The sequence below is a fragment of the Lycium barbarum genome, chromosome 3, assembly GCF_019175385.1.
Source record: "Lycium barbarum isolate Lr01 chromosome 3, ASM1917538v2, whole genome shotgun sequence".
In the NCBI taxonomy this organism is placed as follows: domain Eukaryota; kingdom Viridiplantae; phylum Streptophyta; class Magnoliopsida; order Solanales; family Solanaceae; genus Lycium; species Lycium barbarum.
In genome coordinates, this window is record NC_083339.1 from 127803720 (window position 1) to 127822051 (window position 18332).

Here is an 18332-nt window from a genome sequence, read left to right on the forward strand (position 1 = left end):
CTTCATACATCTTCTGCTCCTAGAAATCTTTCTCTTATTGCCTTCAACTTACTGTAAACTTGTCTCATGGTCAATCTGTCTCTTGGGGATTCAGGTGAACATGCAACTCCTATCTCAAGTATGTCAACCAAGCATTCCATCCATTCATTCTTGATACTGGCCCAGTGTTTATATCCATTGGTTGCTTTCTTCATCATCTCTCCATATAAAGCTGTTTTGTCTAGGATCTCCATAACTCTATCTGGTAATGCAGCTTTGAGAAAGTGGTTTATGCATACTACTTGGGGGGAAAAATGACAGAAGTAATTCCAATAGGATTTGTTAGCTTTCTTGGAACAAAGTGTCTGTGGACTGTGGGTTTTCTTCCCGTGAATATCTCCAATATTAGAATCCCAAAACTGTACATATCTCCTAAAATGGAGACCTTACCACTCATGCCATATTCTGCAACAAGCAAGTTCAGCTTATAATTAGACCACTATCTTTAAAAGAAAACATATGGTGTATTCGCAGTTTTTGTTTTGTTTTACTTAGAAACTTTACTTGGAGCTGCATGGCCAATGGTTCCCATAACTCCAAGTGAGCTAAACTGATGTAGATTCAGAAGTCTATTACTGAATCCAGGAATGGGCCTCACCAAACCGAAATCACCCAGATGAGCTGTGAGATCTTCATCAAGAATAATATTATGTGGTTTTATATCACAGTGAATCATGGGTGTTTGGCACTGATGTTGAATATAGTGAAGCGCAGAAGCCACATCTATTATGATATTCATTCTCTGAAGTATGGTCAAGCTTCTCTTCCGTGTCTCCTTTTCTGGATGTAGCCATTCGTCCAAGTTCCCTTTTGGCATGAACTGAAAGACTAAAGCTTTAAACTCATTTCCCTTGAAATCAGAACTTGAGCATGTGCTGATGACCTTGACAAGGTTTCGGCGCCTAATGTTTCTCAGCGTTTGGCATTCTGCTATGAAGCTTTTTGAAGCACCTGGATGCTGGAGATTGAGTACCTTGACAGCAACGACCATTCCATCAGAGGTAAAAGCTCCCTTGTAAACCGTTCCAAAACTTCCAGAGCCAATAAGATATTCAGAAGAAAATCCATAAGTTTCAATGCAGGGCTCTTCATAAGAAATATTGGGGTAGAAACATGCAGATTCAGACCTATCTTCTGGTTCTGGTTGATCTTTCAAATTTCTTTTCCAACATAGGAAAACTACTAACAAGGCCAGGATTGAAAATGAAGCAGCAAAAACAATTAGGTACGTGCTTCTTCTGTGTCTTTTGAGTTTCTTGATAAACATAAGGCCGTAAATGCAGCTTTTGAATCCCACCACAGAGCTTTGGGTTCCCGAGAAATACTTCAGCACTGGCATTTGAAAATATTCCGGTGACAGGAACCTCACCCCCTAGATTGTTAAAAGATAAGTTCAAGCAGAGTAAGGAAGTAAGATTTGCAATGAAGTGAGGATTGGCCCTGAAAGGTTGTTTAGGGAAAGATCCAAGGACTAGAGATCCTGTAAATCTTCTAAATAGTGAATGGTCCCTTGGAGGGAGTTTCCCTTCATATAGATTTCCCCCAAGGTCAAGCATTTTCCCAGAGTTCGTGGAATCATACCCGAAAAATTGTTGTAAGAAAAATCAAGAAAAGTAAGATGACTGCAGTTACCAATATACACCGGCAACGGACCAGTTGAAGAGGTTATAATATGCATAAATTTTGTCAGGGATGAGAGAGCAATAAGTTGTTGTGGTATAGTTCCAGTCAGTTTGTTATCAGCAATGTCCAATCTTAGCAGTTGGTTATAGTTTCCCAAGGTTGAAGGTATGTTACCCTCTAACCTGTTAAGTCCCAAAAGAAGATACACGAGTTTAGTGAGGTTTCCTATTGAAGAAGGGATGACCCCTGTCAAGAGATTGTTAACCAAGTTGAGACTTCCCAAGTTTCTAAGTCTTCCAATAGAATCGGGAATGCTACCTGTAAGATTGTTGTTACCCATGTCAAGTAGATTCAAATTCACCAGGTTTGAGATCTCTCTGGGTATGCTTCCACCAATTCTGTTTCCGAAGAAGAGTAGGCATTGTAACTGACTAGAAAGGTTGGCTATTGAATGGGGTAATGTACCTCCATACTGGTTGTCCCCAAAATGGAGCATTTGTAAGCTGCTGCAATTGGTAAGAGAATTTACAAAGTCAAGGTCATCCTGCTTAGGGGTGTCAATGGTTTTCAAAAAACCGACTTAACCGACCGAACCGTACCGTTTTTTAGGTTTTTTAATAAAACCGATGGTTTTTATATAAATTTATAACCGTACCGAATAATTAGGTTGGTTTTTAATTTTAGAAAAATGAACCCAAAAAAACCCGAACCCTACTGAATATGTTTATATGTGTAAAATATATTCTATATATTAAATTTAAATATAATAAAATATTAAAAAAATTCGCCTTGAGTTCAGGATGATGAAAATGACTACAAGCCGGCAACATAATTAACATCTAAAGTTCCTACGTTGAAACCTATTATGCTACTTCTATCGAAATTAAATTAGTTCTACCATTTCGAGTAGTAACTAGCTTGTAAGTTACAAGGTATTCGAACGATCTTGGGTAGAAAGCTACAAAATATTAGATTTCTTTCTTATCGATTTTAAATTTATCTTATTAGATATTTAATCTTAGTAAACTCTGTTGTTGAGTCCCATCTTGATGGATTTTTTTCTCCTCGTGCGATCTAAATTATAATTTTTGTCTTTACTTAACATTGCTTTACCCTATCGTAAAATAGTGGGGTTAATTTTTATTCTTGTCTTCTTTTATGTTTTCTTGATTCATCACGCTTTAAATAGTAAAAATGTCTAGAAATTTTTTGCCAAAGCAATATAAAAGTATGCATGATATTGTGTCTTTAACTTTTACTAGTGATTATAACATGTTCTTTTTCTAAAAAAAACTGAAAATTAACCGAACCGTACCGATACCGAAGAGAAACCGAGATGATGGGACAGTTTCGAAAGGTCTAATTTTGGTTCTACAAAATCAAATAACCGAAAAATTGGCATGGTATAAATTTTATAAAATAACCGCCCGAACCGTACCATTGACACCCATTCCTGCTTACCGTATCCAAGATGGTTACTCCAAACATTGAGTCACAACAAATTTTGCAAGTTACTAAAACCCATAGGTATATTTCCAGTGAAATTGTTTACAGGAAAATCAAGCTGTAGCAATTTTGAAGCATTGGCCAAAGAGGATGGTATGGAGCCAATGAATTGACAGTTCGCCAAGTAAAGTCTTTGGAGATTAGGCAAGTAATGGCCAAAATCGGGTCTGAGATTACCAGAGAAGTTGTTAAAGGAAAGTGATATTAATTCCAGGGATGACAAATCGTATAACGAAGGAGGGAACTCTCCGGATAAGCTATTTACCGACAATCCAAGCAGTCTCAACTTGGTCGATCGAGCTAGAGAAGCTGGTACTTCTCCCTCTGGATTGTTGTACGATAAATATAACTCTTGTAAAGATGTAAGATTTCCAATAGAACCTGGAAAGACTCCTGTCAGATTGTTATTTCTGAGATACAATCTCACTTACTTCGTTAATGATCCAACTCCGTATGGAATCTGACCCACGAGATTGTTGTGGTCCAGGACAAGACTCTCGAGGTTAACACAATGTGATAGATTAACTGGAATTTCCCCTCTTAGATAGTTAAAACTTAAATTCAGGTTTTGAAGCCTTCACAGCCTGCTGAGTTGTTGAGGTATTTCATTGTGGAAGGAATTTTCTGCAAGGTCAAGAGAATTGAGCAAAGAAAGATTTCCGAGATGACCTGAGATCGTACCTCCCAGCGTCAACCCTTTTAGATTCAAACTGATGACTCTTTCCAGTCTCAGGCCACATTTTACTCCAGTCCACTGACAGAAATCAACAGATTCGTTCCAAGAGGCGAAAACTCCTGATGGGTCCTCAGTTATTTGGGACTTGAATCCAAGTAAGGCAAGTTTTTCAGTTTCATTGCGAAGTAAAGTAGCTGCTGCAGCATTTTGGGGAAAAAGTGAGAATAAGAACACAAGAAACACATCATGGATAGCCAGTGTGGAAATTAAAACTTGTTGGTAAAACTTCCATTGGAAAATGTCAAGGAGCAAGAGATGATAGCTCTCAGAAATGTTGTTTTTGGTATTGGAGCACCACTACGTGGTATAAGACGTATGAAACAAGTTACCAATGGCATATCAACAAAAATATTTTTTGTTAACATTTTTCATCAATTTTGATTCTGACTTTGGTGCTTGATCCTCCTAATGTTTTCTTTAATATATGCATTAAGAATTGTGCAGCTTTTGAAATGGAATTGAAGAAGTCACGACCTTCTGGTGCACGCAAGGTAAGGGGAGAGTTGACTAATTTCTTTCTTAATCAAGAGTTGGGTTGACTAATAATAAAACTGCTTTATGTAAGTTAATTCCTGTCTTTTCTCTGTAAGTTAACTTATTCAGAATAGGGATATGCTGGAATTGCTATGTTTCTCGTTCTGAATAAAATACGCTTGCTTGTCTTTTTCTCTTTCAAACTCAAACTGCTTTATAGGAGGAAATGCCAATTTACAGCATATGTACTTGTATCAATTTTAAGCTGCAAGTTGCGACTTAGTCACTACTATAGTGCCTTTATACGCAATTGCAATGTCTGCATAAGAACAACGGTAACAATGACATCAAGTTGTTTCACGTAAGTTGGAACCTGTAGAAAGCTAAGTATGGCTGAAGGTGGATTAACTGTACTTCTGTGGTACGTGGCCATACAAAAGTGTAGTAAGAATGTAACTGCATAAATCCAGCCATTTTTGTCTTAAAAACTTTGGAACAACGTCAGAAAAGCACATATGAAATACAAGGTGCTCATTGACTTAGACATTGCTGAGAAAAACATAGTTTTTTCTGACCTTAGATCCATGGAGAAAAATAGTATGGCTTTAATTAGTCGATTTATTGTTGAACTAAGCAGAATATTTGATGGAAGTACGGGGAATCATTTCCCTGTCATATATTTAATCCTGCCCTTATTCAGACTAGATGTAATCCTAGTTATGTTCCGATATTTCCTTGAAGATTAGGCACTTGTACTCCTAAAGTTAAGCCGCAAGTAGTGACATTGACTAGCCTCTTTCTTTCCCTGGAGTTCTTGAGTTGACTTTGAAATTCCATGATGTCATGAAATTATATCCTCTGTTTCATTTTCTATTTTTCCGGTTTGGTAAGAGAAAAGATTGTCTTACGAAGGATGTAATAAAACTTGTACTCGAGATAACCCGTATTTCCATTACGAGTAATTATCACTGAACGGGGGGTTCCTAATTCTTTTTTTTTTACTTTTGCATGTTAATTGTTCAGTGGAAGCTCATATCTCTATTTGTATTTCTGAATCCTAGGATTTAGGCGATGACGAATGGACTGATGCCTCTGCATACTCGCGCTCATGTTCACCCTCTATTCTTTTGTACTAGTATTAGAACCCGCACGATGCGTGGTTAATGTTAATGGAAATTAGCGGTAATAATCATTTAATTATCTGTTTGATATTAAATTTAATTATCATAACAATATATTTCACCTATCATTTTGTTTCTTTACGCAATATTATTTCTGTGACCAAAAAGTAATTGAATTATAAAAGGGAATGAATCGTGTGGTTAGGTTTGAATCACACAAAAAACACCATAACCTCATAGTTTTTATATTTATCTTTATAATTCAAAAAATAATTTTATTCAAGTCAAATAAAATCAATTATTTTCAAAAATCTAATTCAAAAGTTAATGACACTCGTTTACACTTGCTACTAAATATTGCAGTAAATGTCACGTGTTTATTAGCTCGCCACTTAGACTCTTGAATGTCATTTAATACTACTCTCCTTGCGATACACCATTAAGAAATAATTAATATTCTTATAGCATACTTAATAACCGAAGTTTAACATCTGAATGCAAAACTCAGAAATTTAGATGCCCTCAATTATGTATAAGCATTTAGAAAAACATATTACCTGCTCGTGTATTTAGTTTTCAAGGACAAACTAATGTAATTAGCACTTGCAAAATTCACAATTTTCAAACATAACCCTATGATTTTCCTTTAACCTCATGCACTTGAGAATCATTTTTCTGTGATAAGAGATGCAGTTGAAATGGTTGACATTTGTATTTTATAAAAAATGAATCATCTCAATACTCCAAAAATGAAGATAGGATGTGTTTCATGTGTTTTGTTTAAAAAAATATTTTAATTCAATTCGTATACTTATCACTTTATGAGGATATAGATTCAAATTCAAGATTGGTTTATCAACTTATCCACTCTAACCAACTGCTTTTATTTGAAAAGTCACGATAATGCTAAATTTAAAGCGGTAAAAACGTGAAAGGAAATTGGAACTTCATTCAAAATTCAAATTTCATTTGAACTCAAATATGAAAATCAAACCATTTAATAATATATTAGGATAGATAATTGAAAAGACATGATCATATATATTTCTATATTATAAACTCTATAACTAACTTGTAGTTTAACCAAATTCGTTGTACTTTGTTTTAGTACTTCAGATAATTTGATCATGAACACTTATTATAATCTCACAAGATGAAGCATGCGTCTTGTCCCCCCCCCCCCTTCCCCCCCCCCCCCCCAACCCCCCCAAAAAAAAATTATATGTCAATCCAATTCAAAAATTTAATCTTTAGTTCAAATTTCAAAAATTTATCCATATATTCAAAAAAAAAAAAAAATTATCTTTCAATTAAAATTCAAAGAAAAATTGTCAAGTTGGAGAAATCTGATTCAACTTGGTTGATAACAACTTGGCAATATGTTGTGGAAGCAAACAGATACAAAAGGTTGGAAGTAACTTTGAATCTTAGTTTTCGTTACTAAGATACCTTGTGTGATCCTGAATTTATAACATTACATGATGTCAAATTCAAATTGAAAAAGCTAATCAACAACTCGTAGCATCGCATCTGCAATCTCTCTTTTCATTTTTCAACCTCTAATATTTGATCTGTCAATGGTTGGTATTTCCATATTTATTAAAATTTGACAACATTAGATAGATTACCTGTGGAGAGAAAAAATCAATGCAAGTGCTGCAACTATCTTTCTCCTCCCGAAAGCATGCTCCATTATCCAAGTTAAGATGTGTTGTCCCTCCGAGAGTATGTGTATTACTCTTTGTGAGTTGCTTCTGTATCTTATAGATTGAAAACTTTCATAAACAATTCATACCTGCAAGCAGAACATGCGCAGACTTCATATATCAGCAAAATACGACACTCTAAAAAGAGGAATAAACTGCTCATGAGGAAGGGGAATGAGGGAAGTGGGAGTAGTTTAAAAAATTGATTGTGGATTGCCCCCTTTTTTTTTTTGTTAAACCACCGTAGGAGACAAAAACTGATGTTGTAGTTGCTATAAAGGAGTAGATGCTATAAAGAAGGAAGGAATAAAAAAACATGATTTACTTTCTAGTAGTATCTGTGAGTTTGTAGTTTTTATTTAATAGTTGCATTTTCTTAAATCTGATTTTTGTGGTGATGACACGTGTCGTCTTACTACTCTTTTGCCTCTCGTATTCTATATAGATAGATTTATCTGATTCTATTTCTGGTGAATCATTTGCCAATTCCGGACAATGGAAGAGTTATACGCGAAGTAGTGGAAACGAGTCTTTAATCTGTTGAAGTTAAACTCTGTATAAATTCGTGTATAATTTGTTATGCATTACTTTTGTCGAAATGGATTTACTGGAAAATTCTATCAGACTTGTTAGGAGATCATAAGACAGGATTCAGTGGTCATGGTAACAGTGTTCATAGAAGGGCCTGCAATTTTCCAGATTCTATACACAAGTATTGTTCTTATCCCAAAGTTGGAACATCATAATCAATACCTATTAATCTGGAAAAAAAATCAATGAAACTAAAGTAATTTTTCAATGAAAGATTCGCCAAACATTTTTCCCTGGCGATGCTAAAATCTTTTATTGCCATTCAACCCTTGAAATGTGCAGCAGTTGCAAAGAACAAGTCCCTAAAGAGATAACGCCTATAGGAAACCCCTGAAAAGGAAATTCAAAGCTTCGGTTTACCTACGCCCTCAATCTCCTCTTTGATCCTTTTTTAGCTCCCACAGAACTTGTCCCTGATCAGTGTCAACTTGCCGTAAACTTGTCTCATCGCCAATCTATCTCTTGGGGATTCCGCTGAACATGCAAGTCCAATTTCAAGTATGGAAACCTAGCATTCCACCTTTTCTTTATTCAGATTAGCCCAAAATATTTTTCTCCATTGGCTGCTTTTCCTGTCAACTCACAATCTAAAGCTGTCTTGTCTAAAAGCTCCATCACTCCCTTTGGTAATGCTCTCTTCACAAAGTGATGCAGACTAAAGCTTTCTTGAAACAATGTGTCTGGGGGTCTTTTTCCAGTGAATATCTCCAATATTAGAATTCCAAAACTGTATATATCTCCTAAAACGGAGACCTTAGCACCCGTGCCATATTCTGAAAAATCAGTCATGTCATGAAGTGAACAAACAGCAAAAATAAGAGGCGTAAACGAGTATTTAATATGAATTATAGTGTCATGTTCGCGTCTTTCTGCAGTTACTGTCCAAGTAGTTTCGAGGATTTACATGGAGCTGCATAACCAACTGTTCCCTTTACTCCAAGTGAGCTAAAGTAATTCAGGTTGGCTTCAGTACTGAATCCAGGAATGAGTCTCACCAAACCAAAATCACCAAGATGAGCTGTGAGATCTTCATCAAGAAGAAAATTCTGTGGCTTTTTATCGCAGTGGATTATAGGCGTTTGGCACTGATGATGAAGTTAATATAGTGCAGAAGCTACATCTACTACAATATTTATTCTCTGAAGAATCGTCAAGCTGCTCCTTTGTGTTTCCCCTTTTGGATGTAGCCACTCTTCCAAGATCCCTTTCTGCATGAACTCAAACACCAAAGCTTTAAACTCGTTTCCCTTATAATCAGAACCAGAGCATGCTGTGATGACTTTTAACGAGGTTTCAATGCCTAATGTTTCTCAATGCTTGGCATTCAGCTATGAAGCTTTTATTAGCACCTCGATGCTGCATATTGAGTACTTTGACTTCAACAGCCAATCCATCAGAGCCAAGAGTTCCCTCGTAAACAGTTCCAAAACTGCCAGAGCCAACCAAATTTTCAGAAGAAAATTCATCAGTTGCATTGCGGAGCTCTTTATAAGAAATCTTGGGGTAGAAGTGCCCAGAAACAGACCTATCATCTATAAGTACCTAGATTAAATAAATAAATATTATATATAATATAAAAATGTATTACATAAATTGAGGATTGAAAAAAATAAGGGTGAAATAGTCGTTGCATAGGATAAAGGGAGGAGAATGTCTATTGTTCGAAGTTGAGGGGGGAGTTTGATTTTCAAAGCAAAGTTGAGGGCTGTAAATGATTTACACCCTTTTTATTATTTGGTACAAATTAGGAACTCTATCTATACTCTTCTACATTTTTATTTTGGTATAAATTAGGAACTCTATCTAAATTTTTAATAATATTTCATGGACAAATATATGTTGCACTTTCAAGAGGACTATCAATGACGATAACAAATTTTTTCAAATGTTAAATTAGTCAAAATACATAAGAGAACATAATATAAGACAACATCATTCGTAGAAAGCTGTCAGGTGAGATAAAAATACCAACGAAATTCATCATATTTACATGTTCATAGGATATTGAAATTAAGTTATCGCGTCAGTATAATAACATTCATTTCATCATTTAAATAAATATTATATTTATTTTAAGTCAATTTTTTTGTAATAGCTTATGTATGCAACTATTACTTAACGCGTACACACGTGCAACACACGTACACTAAACTATTAACTAACAAAAATACGACCTGTCGATTAAGAAGTTTCAAACCTATACTTACATGTATACATGTATGCATATCACACATGAAATGAATCTCTTTCCAATGACAATGGAATCATGGTCCTTGCTAGATATCATCCCGACTAAACCTAGCAAGACTTCTATGTAGTTGAGACCTTGAGCTATGCTCCAATGAATGCCTTGAGGCTTCGCAAGCTACTTCACGCCCAACAACTCCTTCAGTTGCTCTTTACCACTGTATGTAAGAACCCAGCAGACAACTACGCATCAGTTAAAAATAACAAGTACATGCCATACCACAGAAATCTATAAGGCGACTTAGTTGCTCTTTTTGGTTCATAATGCAAAAATCCAAGAAAAAATATTACTTCCCTTTTACTAAATCACAGGCATATGGGAGTAGCTCACTCAGACAAATTGAGTGAGTTCACCTTCTTAACTATAAATACATGGTCCTTGCTCACATTGGCTATTAATATCGCAAGAGAGGAAGTTTACACAATACTATGTTATAACTTGCTAGGACCAAAAAAAAAAAAAAACCTCTATTCAGTGCTGCTAATGGAGACCGGAAGAACTAGTTAAAGCAGGCATAGAGGCAAAGTTCTTTTTCCCTTGTGTCAAAACTAAAAGTGATTCTTAATCATGCTCAGTTAAGATCAATTCAGAATGTTCATATTGATAAACCTTTATCGTACAATTATGCTATTTCCATTTGTTATCCTCCATCCTTTATCAATATACACTACGTTGCTTTAACCACTTAATTCCTTTTACCAAATAACTTGAACTTACCCTGCCATAACATCACTTTATGCACCGAGCTCAACAGGCCATATTTTGTGCTAATTGGTCATAATTCTGCATTTTGAAAACATTCTTTATTTCTTTAAGGGAGAGGGGGTCAATTTTACAGTTCCTGGGAATATTCTATAAGCTATTATTGACGGATATATATAAAGCAAAAAGAATCTATTAGAACGAAGCAATTTGAGGTTTGCCCACAGGATTACACTACAATAACTGTCTGGTCATTGGACCTGTAAAGTAGACGATCTTTTTCTTTTGGATCATAAATAGAAGATTAGTTTAATAATAAGCTTCTCTGAGTCAAGCATCTTCCTTCCTCGTCATATTTTAACTTCCATGTCAAAATAAATAACACTAGATAATGTGTAGAGGTAATGTTAATTTATGAAGAGATCAGCAGACTCAGAGGTACCTGTTTGAAAATGAAGGAATTATCTCTTCAAGAACATGGATCACAGTGGAGTTAGTGGTCTCATCACAAGAGCTTCGCCTGTCCTTGAGAACTTTAAATGAATTAAAATAGCCAGTCAATCACCAGCCTTAAAATACAAAATCTAAAAACTTCCTACGGATTGGAAAACAAGAGAAAGGGCACATATATTTTTAAGGGTTTCATATTTCAAAGACTCTACCAGCGGATATGCCAAAGTGATAGCAAAATCGCATTAAGTCTGACACTTCCCTGACAATCACTCAAGCTATCTCGAATGAATCATAACTTCGATGTTAGGGACTCAATGATAACAAAGTCACTTGGACAAATCTACAAGCACTTCCCATTTAGAGATTACGAACGTTCGGATCCAGCGACATGATTGTACCATATCACTGTATCAGTTTCTCACTCACTTAAGCATAACAAACAACCATTCTACAACCTGCATGTTCACAAATGAACCACTCATCGTACATAGAGATGCTTGGTTTTCATTTCTGCCATGTTTTATTGTAAATCTTAGTTTACTGTGCGTGCTGCCTCTCCTTTGAGTCTACGTTCATGTTCTCTTTTTTATTATATACAAGTGGAATATTTAAAGTCTAATGAAACGCAAATTTCAACAGGTTATTTTACATTCCCATACAACAAGAAATGTTAACACCCACGGAGTGATGTATAGACAAGGAAAATATGAAAAAGCCAAGGCAGGAGCGGAGAATCTTCTAAAACAATCAAAAAGAGATATGTTTTCAGTGACTAGTATTGGTTAGACTCAGAAGCAGCACGAGAGTTCAGTGTTCAAGTACCTTCATTTTTGGGATCTGAAATATTGCCTTGGAGATATGATACATCATCCTCCTTTAACTGTAACCCATCCAACTCAGCAAACTTATTTAACATACAGCCAACAAGACTATAAGCAACCATACTTGTCTCATCAGAACCTTCCTGGACAAGAAGATACTGATTTTTACTCGAGTTTTGTCTGTGAAGCGATACATCTTTTTCTTCTGAACACTTGGCCGATATAAATTTTGATGGTCTGCATCCCAAGTCCCCTGCAGTTCCTTTTTCCTCCATATCATTCCTGCCTAATCCTTTATTAGGCGAGAAATGTGTAGAAAATCTATTCTGATCTCTAGTTGACATAGATGGGCATGAATCCCTTCCTTCCTGTTGGCCTATGCTTCTTAAGTGGTAATCTATACCACTCATACTCTTTGCGTCTTCAGAAGCTTTTGATTCTAAGAATGATGAGGAATTGCTAAACCAATGGGAATGAACTGAATCTGTATCATCCATATACATTGACTCAAGTTTGACGCTCGACTTGAGTTTCGGTGAAAGCAGAGAGGATAAACCATCATCTCGAACAGCAGTGATTGGTGAGTGGGAATTGCTTTGGTTTATATTGCCGACACTTTCTGCTTGGCTGTATGAGACATTAGGATCAGACCTGCAATTTTGAGGAAGATCAGAAAGATGCTCATCTTCATCACCACCTTCATAACTTTCCTCTACATTCTCCATGTATGCATTTGCAAAATCTTCACTGACATCACATTGAGTGAGTAAATCCCAAAAAACTTGTTTTATCTGAGCACTAATAGTCAGCACACATTCTACTTCTTCTACCTCCTTGTTTGAGTAGGTTTTCCGAGATGCATGCCTAGATGTTTTGTTAATAATAGCTAGACTTTCTAGTAAATTTTCAGGGATAGACTGCAAGTCGCTGCACTCAAGAAGATATTCCGCCAACAGTTTCTTCACTCCCACACGCAAACGAACACTAGCTTGATCATAAGAATCCAGCACAAGAGGCAACTTTCTCAGCTCCGCGAAACTTACTTTATTTTTATCACTTAGAATCCTGATTGCTTTTGCTATATCATTCTGCAATGCTTCTACATCTGTAGAAAGTTTTTGGAAAAACATTTGAGAGGGACAATAATCAAGTTCTGGTTTTAGCATTAAGGCTGCTACAGACAAAGCCTTCGCCAGGGGTTCTGGTGGCTCATCCCCTTCTTCATAGTCTGATAACATTTTCAATGATATTTCCCTGATTTTTTTAACTAAACGTTTCCTATCTTTTATTTCAGATTGCGTCTTAGGGATGTAATCTGTGACATCCCACAGATTCCTATGCATTTTAGCCAAAGTTTGAGGACACAGCTTTTTGAGTCTATCCAGAACATAAATAGCAGCACTGCGAAAGGATTCTGAGGTAAAACAAGAAGCCCCGAGATTAGCACGAAAGTTTTGAGGATCTTTGAGGAGTTGAGAAATTTGCTTAATTCGAGTTTGACTGGAACCATCATGCTTATGGAGAATTTTGGGAAGAAATTGCTTGATTATCCTTCTCATTTGCCAATTGGTTTTCTCAAAAGTAATTGAGCTGTCAGTTACAGTCTCTGCAATATAGCATAGCCCCTTGTTGTTCATCTTATCAAGCATGGAAGAAGTGCCTCTCAAATTCTCAGCTGAATTGGAGAGCAACGTGGTTGGCGCACCATGATATGTCCTTTCACCCTTATGCATTTCAAATGCCTTTGCAACAGAAGTTTGAATGTTCGCATAATGTAACTGTAATTAGGGCACAAAGAAAATATAGCAGCTTAGTGAGGGAAAACACTTTGATATTCAGTTTAGAAATAACAGATAATGTTCTATACAAACAAAGAAACAGGTTTTTCTGAAATAGGGAGTGCATGATACTCGAACTCTTTTACTTTAAAAGTTACAAGTGAGCAGTATCATTTGGATTTTAAAAAAAAATAGCGAGACAGATACAGTTGGGATGTTTTATCAACTTTGAGTTGCAGTATGTCATTACATCAGCAAGCATTAGAAAGAACACTTACATCATCTTCTCTAAGCAGTGATTCAGGTAAACTCCTGCAAATACAGACAAAAGAGTAGAGGATTAGTTTGAAGTGCAAAACATTACTTGAAAAATAACATGCAACCTATGCTAACGCAATATGAATCCAGATAACACCATGCATAATCAAGTTATCAGCTATAAGAGCAACCCATGCATAATCAAGTTATCAGCTATAACACCATGCATAATCAAGTTATCAAACTATAAGAGCAACCCATGCACTACAGTAGTGTACACTTTTAATAAGTACATAGAAAGAGTATCAGAAAAAAACTTTCATCAAGAAAGCACAATGCTTTAAAAGAGGCAAGTCAAGGAGATAAATCTGCTGCTTCATCATCAAGTACAATAGAGAGCACTGTTGTAGTCAGTGCTTTTCATGATTCTGTATATTCAACTTAAAAAAGAAGTTCCAATTGCACCATCACTACAGCATTTAACACCGTATGAGCCTTAATAGATGTGTGCATCAAGTCTAATACTTTCCATGTCCTCCATTTTCTTCCCCTGCTAAACATTCTCCCCTGGCTGGCTAATAAAGGGGCTCATAAATCTTATCTTATCAGCTCAGAACAGATTTACTGTCTTTCTTTTTTTCTGGTGAAGCTACAATTTTACATGATGGGAATAATCCAGCATACAAATTGTACACCAGAAGGTAGAGACGTATTAATTTTTGTGCGTAAGAAAAATTGAAACGCAACTCACTTCACTTCTATCAAAACCTGGTTTAGGAAACATCTTTTATGTGGAATAAGAAGTGCTTGTAAAATTCTGATATTTGTGAATTATTGCACAGTTTATCCTTGGTATTGGCTTTTCCTGTAATTTCCTTTTGTCCTTGAACTAGCTGAGGTGTCACATTTTAATACACTACTAGCCTAAGAAAAATGCAATTCACATTTGTAGAAGCTGAATTTAAGGACCACAAACACATGTCATCGTTCATCTCATTTCCAAGAATCAGATTCATAATTCGATGAGCTACATAGGCCATCATTGAAATATGATTCATTACAATATGGTCTGCAAACCAATCAATGGAAGAATCTCAACAATCAGTAGATGTAAAACAGAACTTTTACTTAGTGATCTTTAATATGAGTTCCCTAACTTAGTTTTCTAACAAAAGAACGAAATGTCAAAGGGAGAGTCTAGAAAACTCTAATGAAATTAACAAACATCGCATTCCAGTACTGCAGTCAAATGAAACCTTCAACTTTGCAAATATTCAACAATACGAAAGCAGCGCAACTGCAAAAATGCATCTACGGAGAGATATTTTTATTCACCAGGAAAACACTTATACAGGAGGCCAAAAGTAGAGTTTTTTTATAAGAAAATATACAGAAAAGTTAAAAGAGAAAGAAAGTTCTCACATATCACCGGGAGGTTTGAGTCTTTCCATCTTCTTTTGCTCTATTTTGGATAAATGCAAATCCATTAACCACCTGCAATATTAATACTCAATAATGATTATTCCCACAAACACTTTGTACTGCATTACTGATACAATGAAAATTGCACCCTCTATCCAATTTTATATGACAATTTCATGAATCTAAACAACAACAACATACCCAATGTAATCCCACAAAGTGGGGTCGTAGGATGTACGCAGACCTTACCTCTACCTTTGTGGGTAGAGAGGTTGTTTCCGTTAGACCCTCGGCTCAAAAAGAGTAGGGATCTATGCGATACCTAAATAATACTACTAAGAAAAGGAGAAGATGAGGTGAAGAGGCTAGTCCCCTACCTCTCCTACACATAGCAACAAAAACTCAACTACCCACTAACCTTCTACCCTAATTCTCGACCTCCAAAACTTCCTACCTAAGGTCAAGTCCTCAGTCAACTGAAGTTGTGCTATGTCTTGTCTAATCACCTCCCCCAGTTCTTCTTCGGACTACCTCTACCTCTCCTAACTCCTGCTACTGCCAATCTATCACGCCTCCTCTTCACATGCCCGAACCATCTCAGTCTCACATCCCTCGCCTTGTCCTCCACAGAGGCAACTCCAACCTTGTCCCGTATAACTTCGTTCCTAATCATATCTCTCCTAGTGTGGCCACACATCTATCTAAGGATCCTTATCTCCGCTACTTTCATTTTCTAGACGTGGACGTTCTTGACTGGCCAGCATTCTTCCCCATACAAATTTACAAAATTAAAATTCATTAAATTATTCTTCTTCTTGATTCTCCAGGTAAATTATTCTGTGTAAAAAATGCACAAAGGTTTGTGCACGTACTTACACATTTTAGATTTTGATCTTTTGTCTATCAAATTAATTTTTCAGCTGTTACTTTAATACTTTCTCCATTGCCACTAATATAATATGCAAGTCAATTTCATCTCAAACGGGCTAGAGCTTCAGTCTAGTATGTCAAGGGTTCAAACCTTGTCACAAACAAAACATGGTATTTAAGTGGAGAAGGGCCTCGGGGATTTCTCAGTTATAAAAAAAGTCAATTTCATCTCTACCTCCATATCCAATCAAACATTATGAAAACAAAAAAACAAATAATAAAACCAGTCACACAATCATATAAAATGAGACTGATGGGAGTATTAGACGAAGAAAGGTGGAAAGGATCATCAATGTAACGCAAACACTAAATGATGAAAATTCAAATTCGAATGAAGAGTTGAACGAGAAATAAAAAGGCGTACCTCCTCTTCAGCCTAAGTTCTTTCTCTAGCTGCTTCAATTGGGATGCCAATACTCTACAATCTTCCTCCATATTATCCTATTCTTTAAGAACACAAAAAATAGATTTAACCCTGTTTGGATGGTGGTTTCCCGTGGTTCATTAATGTATGGTTTCTAGGAAACCATGTTTGTTTTCATTGTTCTTAAAATTATGTGGTATGGTGTTGCAAACCCGTAGGTTCATTCCATGGTTATATAACCATGAAAAGTCCCAAATTTTGAAACCACGGATTTGGTGGTTTTTCCGATATTACGTATTTCATTTCTCCATTATACCCTCCACCCCACCCCACCCCCACCACTCACCCCTGCCCCCACACCCACCCCTGCCCCACGTTACCACTCACCCCCACCCACCCCCCGCCCTACCACTGTCACGACCCAACCCCGTAGGCCGTGATTAGTGCCCAAACTGGGCACCCTAACACACTTATTCAGTCAGAATCACATACAGATAGTGTATACGGGCACAAATATCACACGCTGCCTCAAATTATATCAAACTGTCTCAGACACACTTCAAACACAACCATATATATATATATATATATATCAAAAGCCGACAAGGCTATCAAATGGCGCAACGGCCCCAAAACATATACAGATGCAAGCCGGCAAGGCTGCCATAGCGAGTGGGATCATACGAACACAACTGTACAGAAGTAGGCACAACCCACATATACGTCTACAGACCTCTAAACAGACCAAACGAATCATATGGCGGGACAGGCCCCGCCGTACCCCTGAACAAATATATACATCTGCATCGAACAAGTATATATACCAAAATGTAGGCTCCGAAATAAGAGGAGCACTCCAAACAGCAGAAGAGGGTGTCCTAAACTGGTGGATCACCAAACTGTGCGTCTGTACCTGCGGGCATGAAACGCAGCCCCCACGAAGGAAGGGGGTCAGTACGAAATATGTACTGAGTATGCAAAGCAGAAGATACACAAAACAAATCTGAGGCATAAACGAAATAGAAGTCCAGAAAATAAGTACAAGCCCAACATATCAAAATGTTTACTTTCAAAATATAAGTCATGCATAAGGTACAGAAGAATATGGTCGCCCGCCCGTCGATGGCGCCATAACACAGCATAACACCAGAAGGTTTCAAATCTCCGTATCCCCGTCACATATCACAACACAGCATAACGCCATACACAGCATAACACCAAATATAAGTGGAACCCGACCCTCTAGCGAGTGGCTCGGTGAACCATAAACACAGCATAACACCGGAGTATATCAAAGTGTGCACGACAACAGAACCGGCCCGGGAACCGGCGAAAGATATAACAGAACGCACGAGCAGAGTCATGAGTAACCATATGCATAAAATCATTATCATAGACTCAAATATAAGTAAATGACCATACTTGAAATTCGAAATGATAATCATACCAAATTCTTTCAAAAGTCGTCCGAATTACATAAAGGAAAGTCGCGGGACCCACGGACGGATATTGAGCCGGGCCTGCCTATGGGAAACATACTTATCATACGCCATGCAAACT

General features: G+C 36.7%; 1 protein-coding gene and 1 pseudogene across 11 annotated transcripts; both read right to left on the reverse strand.

The window, feature by feature from the left end:
- Positions 1-329: 329 nt before the first annotated feature.
- LOC132631319 (putative receptor-like protein kinase At3g47110) lies at positions 330-4136 on the reverse strand (annotated as a pseudogene).
- Positions 4137-6852: 2716 nt separating this feature from the next.
- On the reverse strand, positions 6853-18211 carry LOC132632389 (uncharacterized). 11 transcript variants are annotated; one of them, XR_009579367.1, is made up of 7 exons: positions 17597-18210; positions 15479-15550; positions 14077-14110; positions 12022-13798; positions 11189-11279; positions 10004-10201; positions 9087-9225 (listed from the first exon to the last, which is right to left on the reverse strand). XR_009579367.1 is itself a non-coding variant. In XM_060348311.1 (6 exons), the coding sequence occupies exons 1-5, from the start codon at positions 17782-17784 to the stop codon at positions 11229-11231; spliced, it is 2109 nt and encodes a 702-aa protein (XP_060204294.1). In that variant the 5' UTR covers positions 17785-18211; the 3' UTR covers positions 6853-7294; positions 11189-11228. The 11 variants fall into 11 exon arrangements, 8 of the variants coding, with proteins under 8 accessions (XP_060204294.1, XP_060204290.1, XP_060204288.1 ...); XR_009579368.1 differs by having other exon boundaries at positions 9195-9328; XR_009579366.1 differs by having other exon boundaries at positions 9200-9338.
- Positions 18212-18332: the final 121 nt, after the last annotated feature.

Excerpts from the sequence above, each read along its gene's own strand:
- LOC132632389 (XM_060348305.1), bottom strand. The coding sequence starts at position 17,784 with ATGCCTCAGATTTGTTTTGTGTATCTTCTGCTTTGCATACTCAGTACA. Across the intron at positions 15,551-17,596 it reads ATTTCGGAGCCTACATTTTG|GTGGTTAATGGATTTGCATT; the intron begins GTATATATACTT and ends TTAATATTGCAG. Across the intron at positions 13,799-14,076 it reads CACTGCTTAGAGAAGATGAT|TTACATTATGCGAACATTCA; the intron begins GTAAGTGTTCTT and ends CCCTAATTACAG.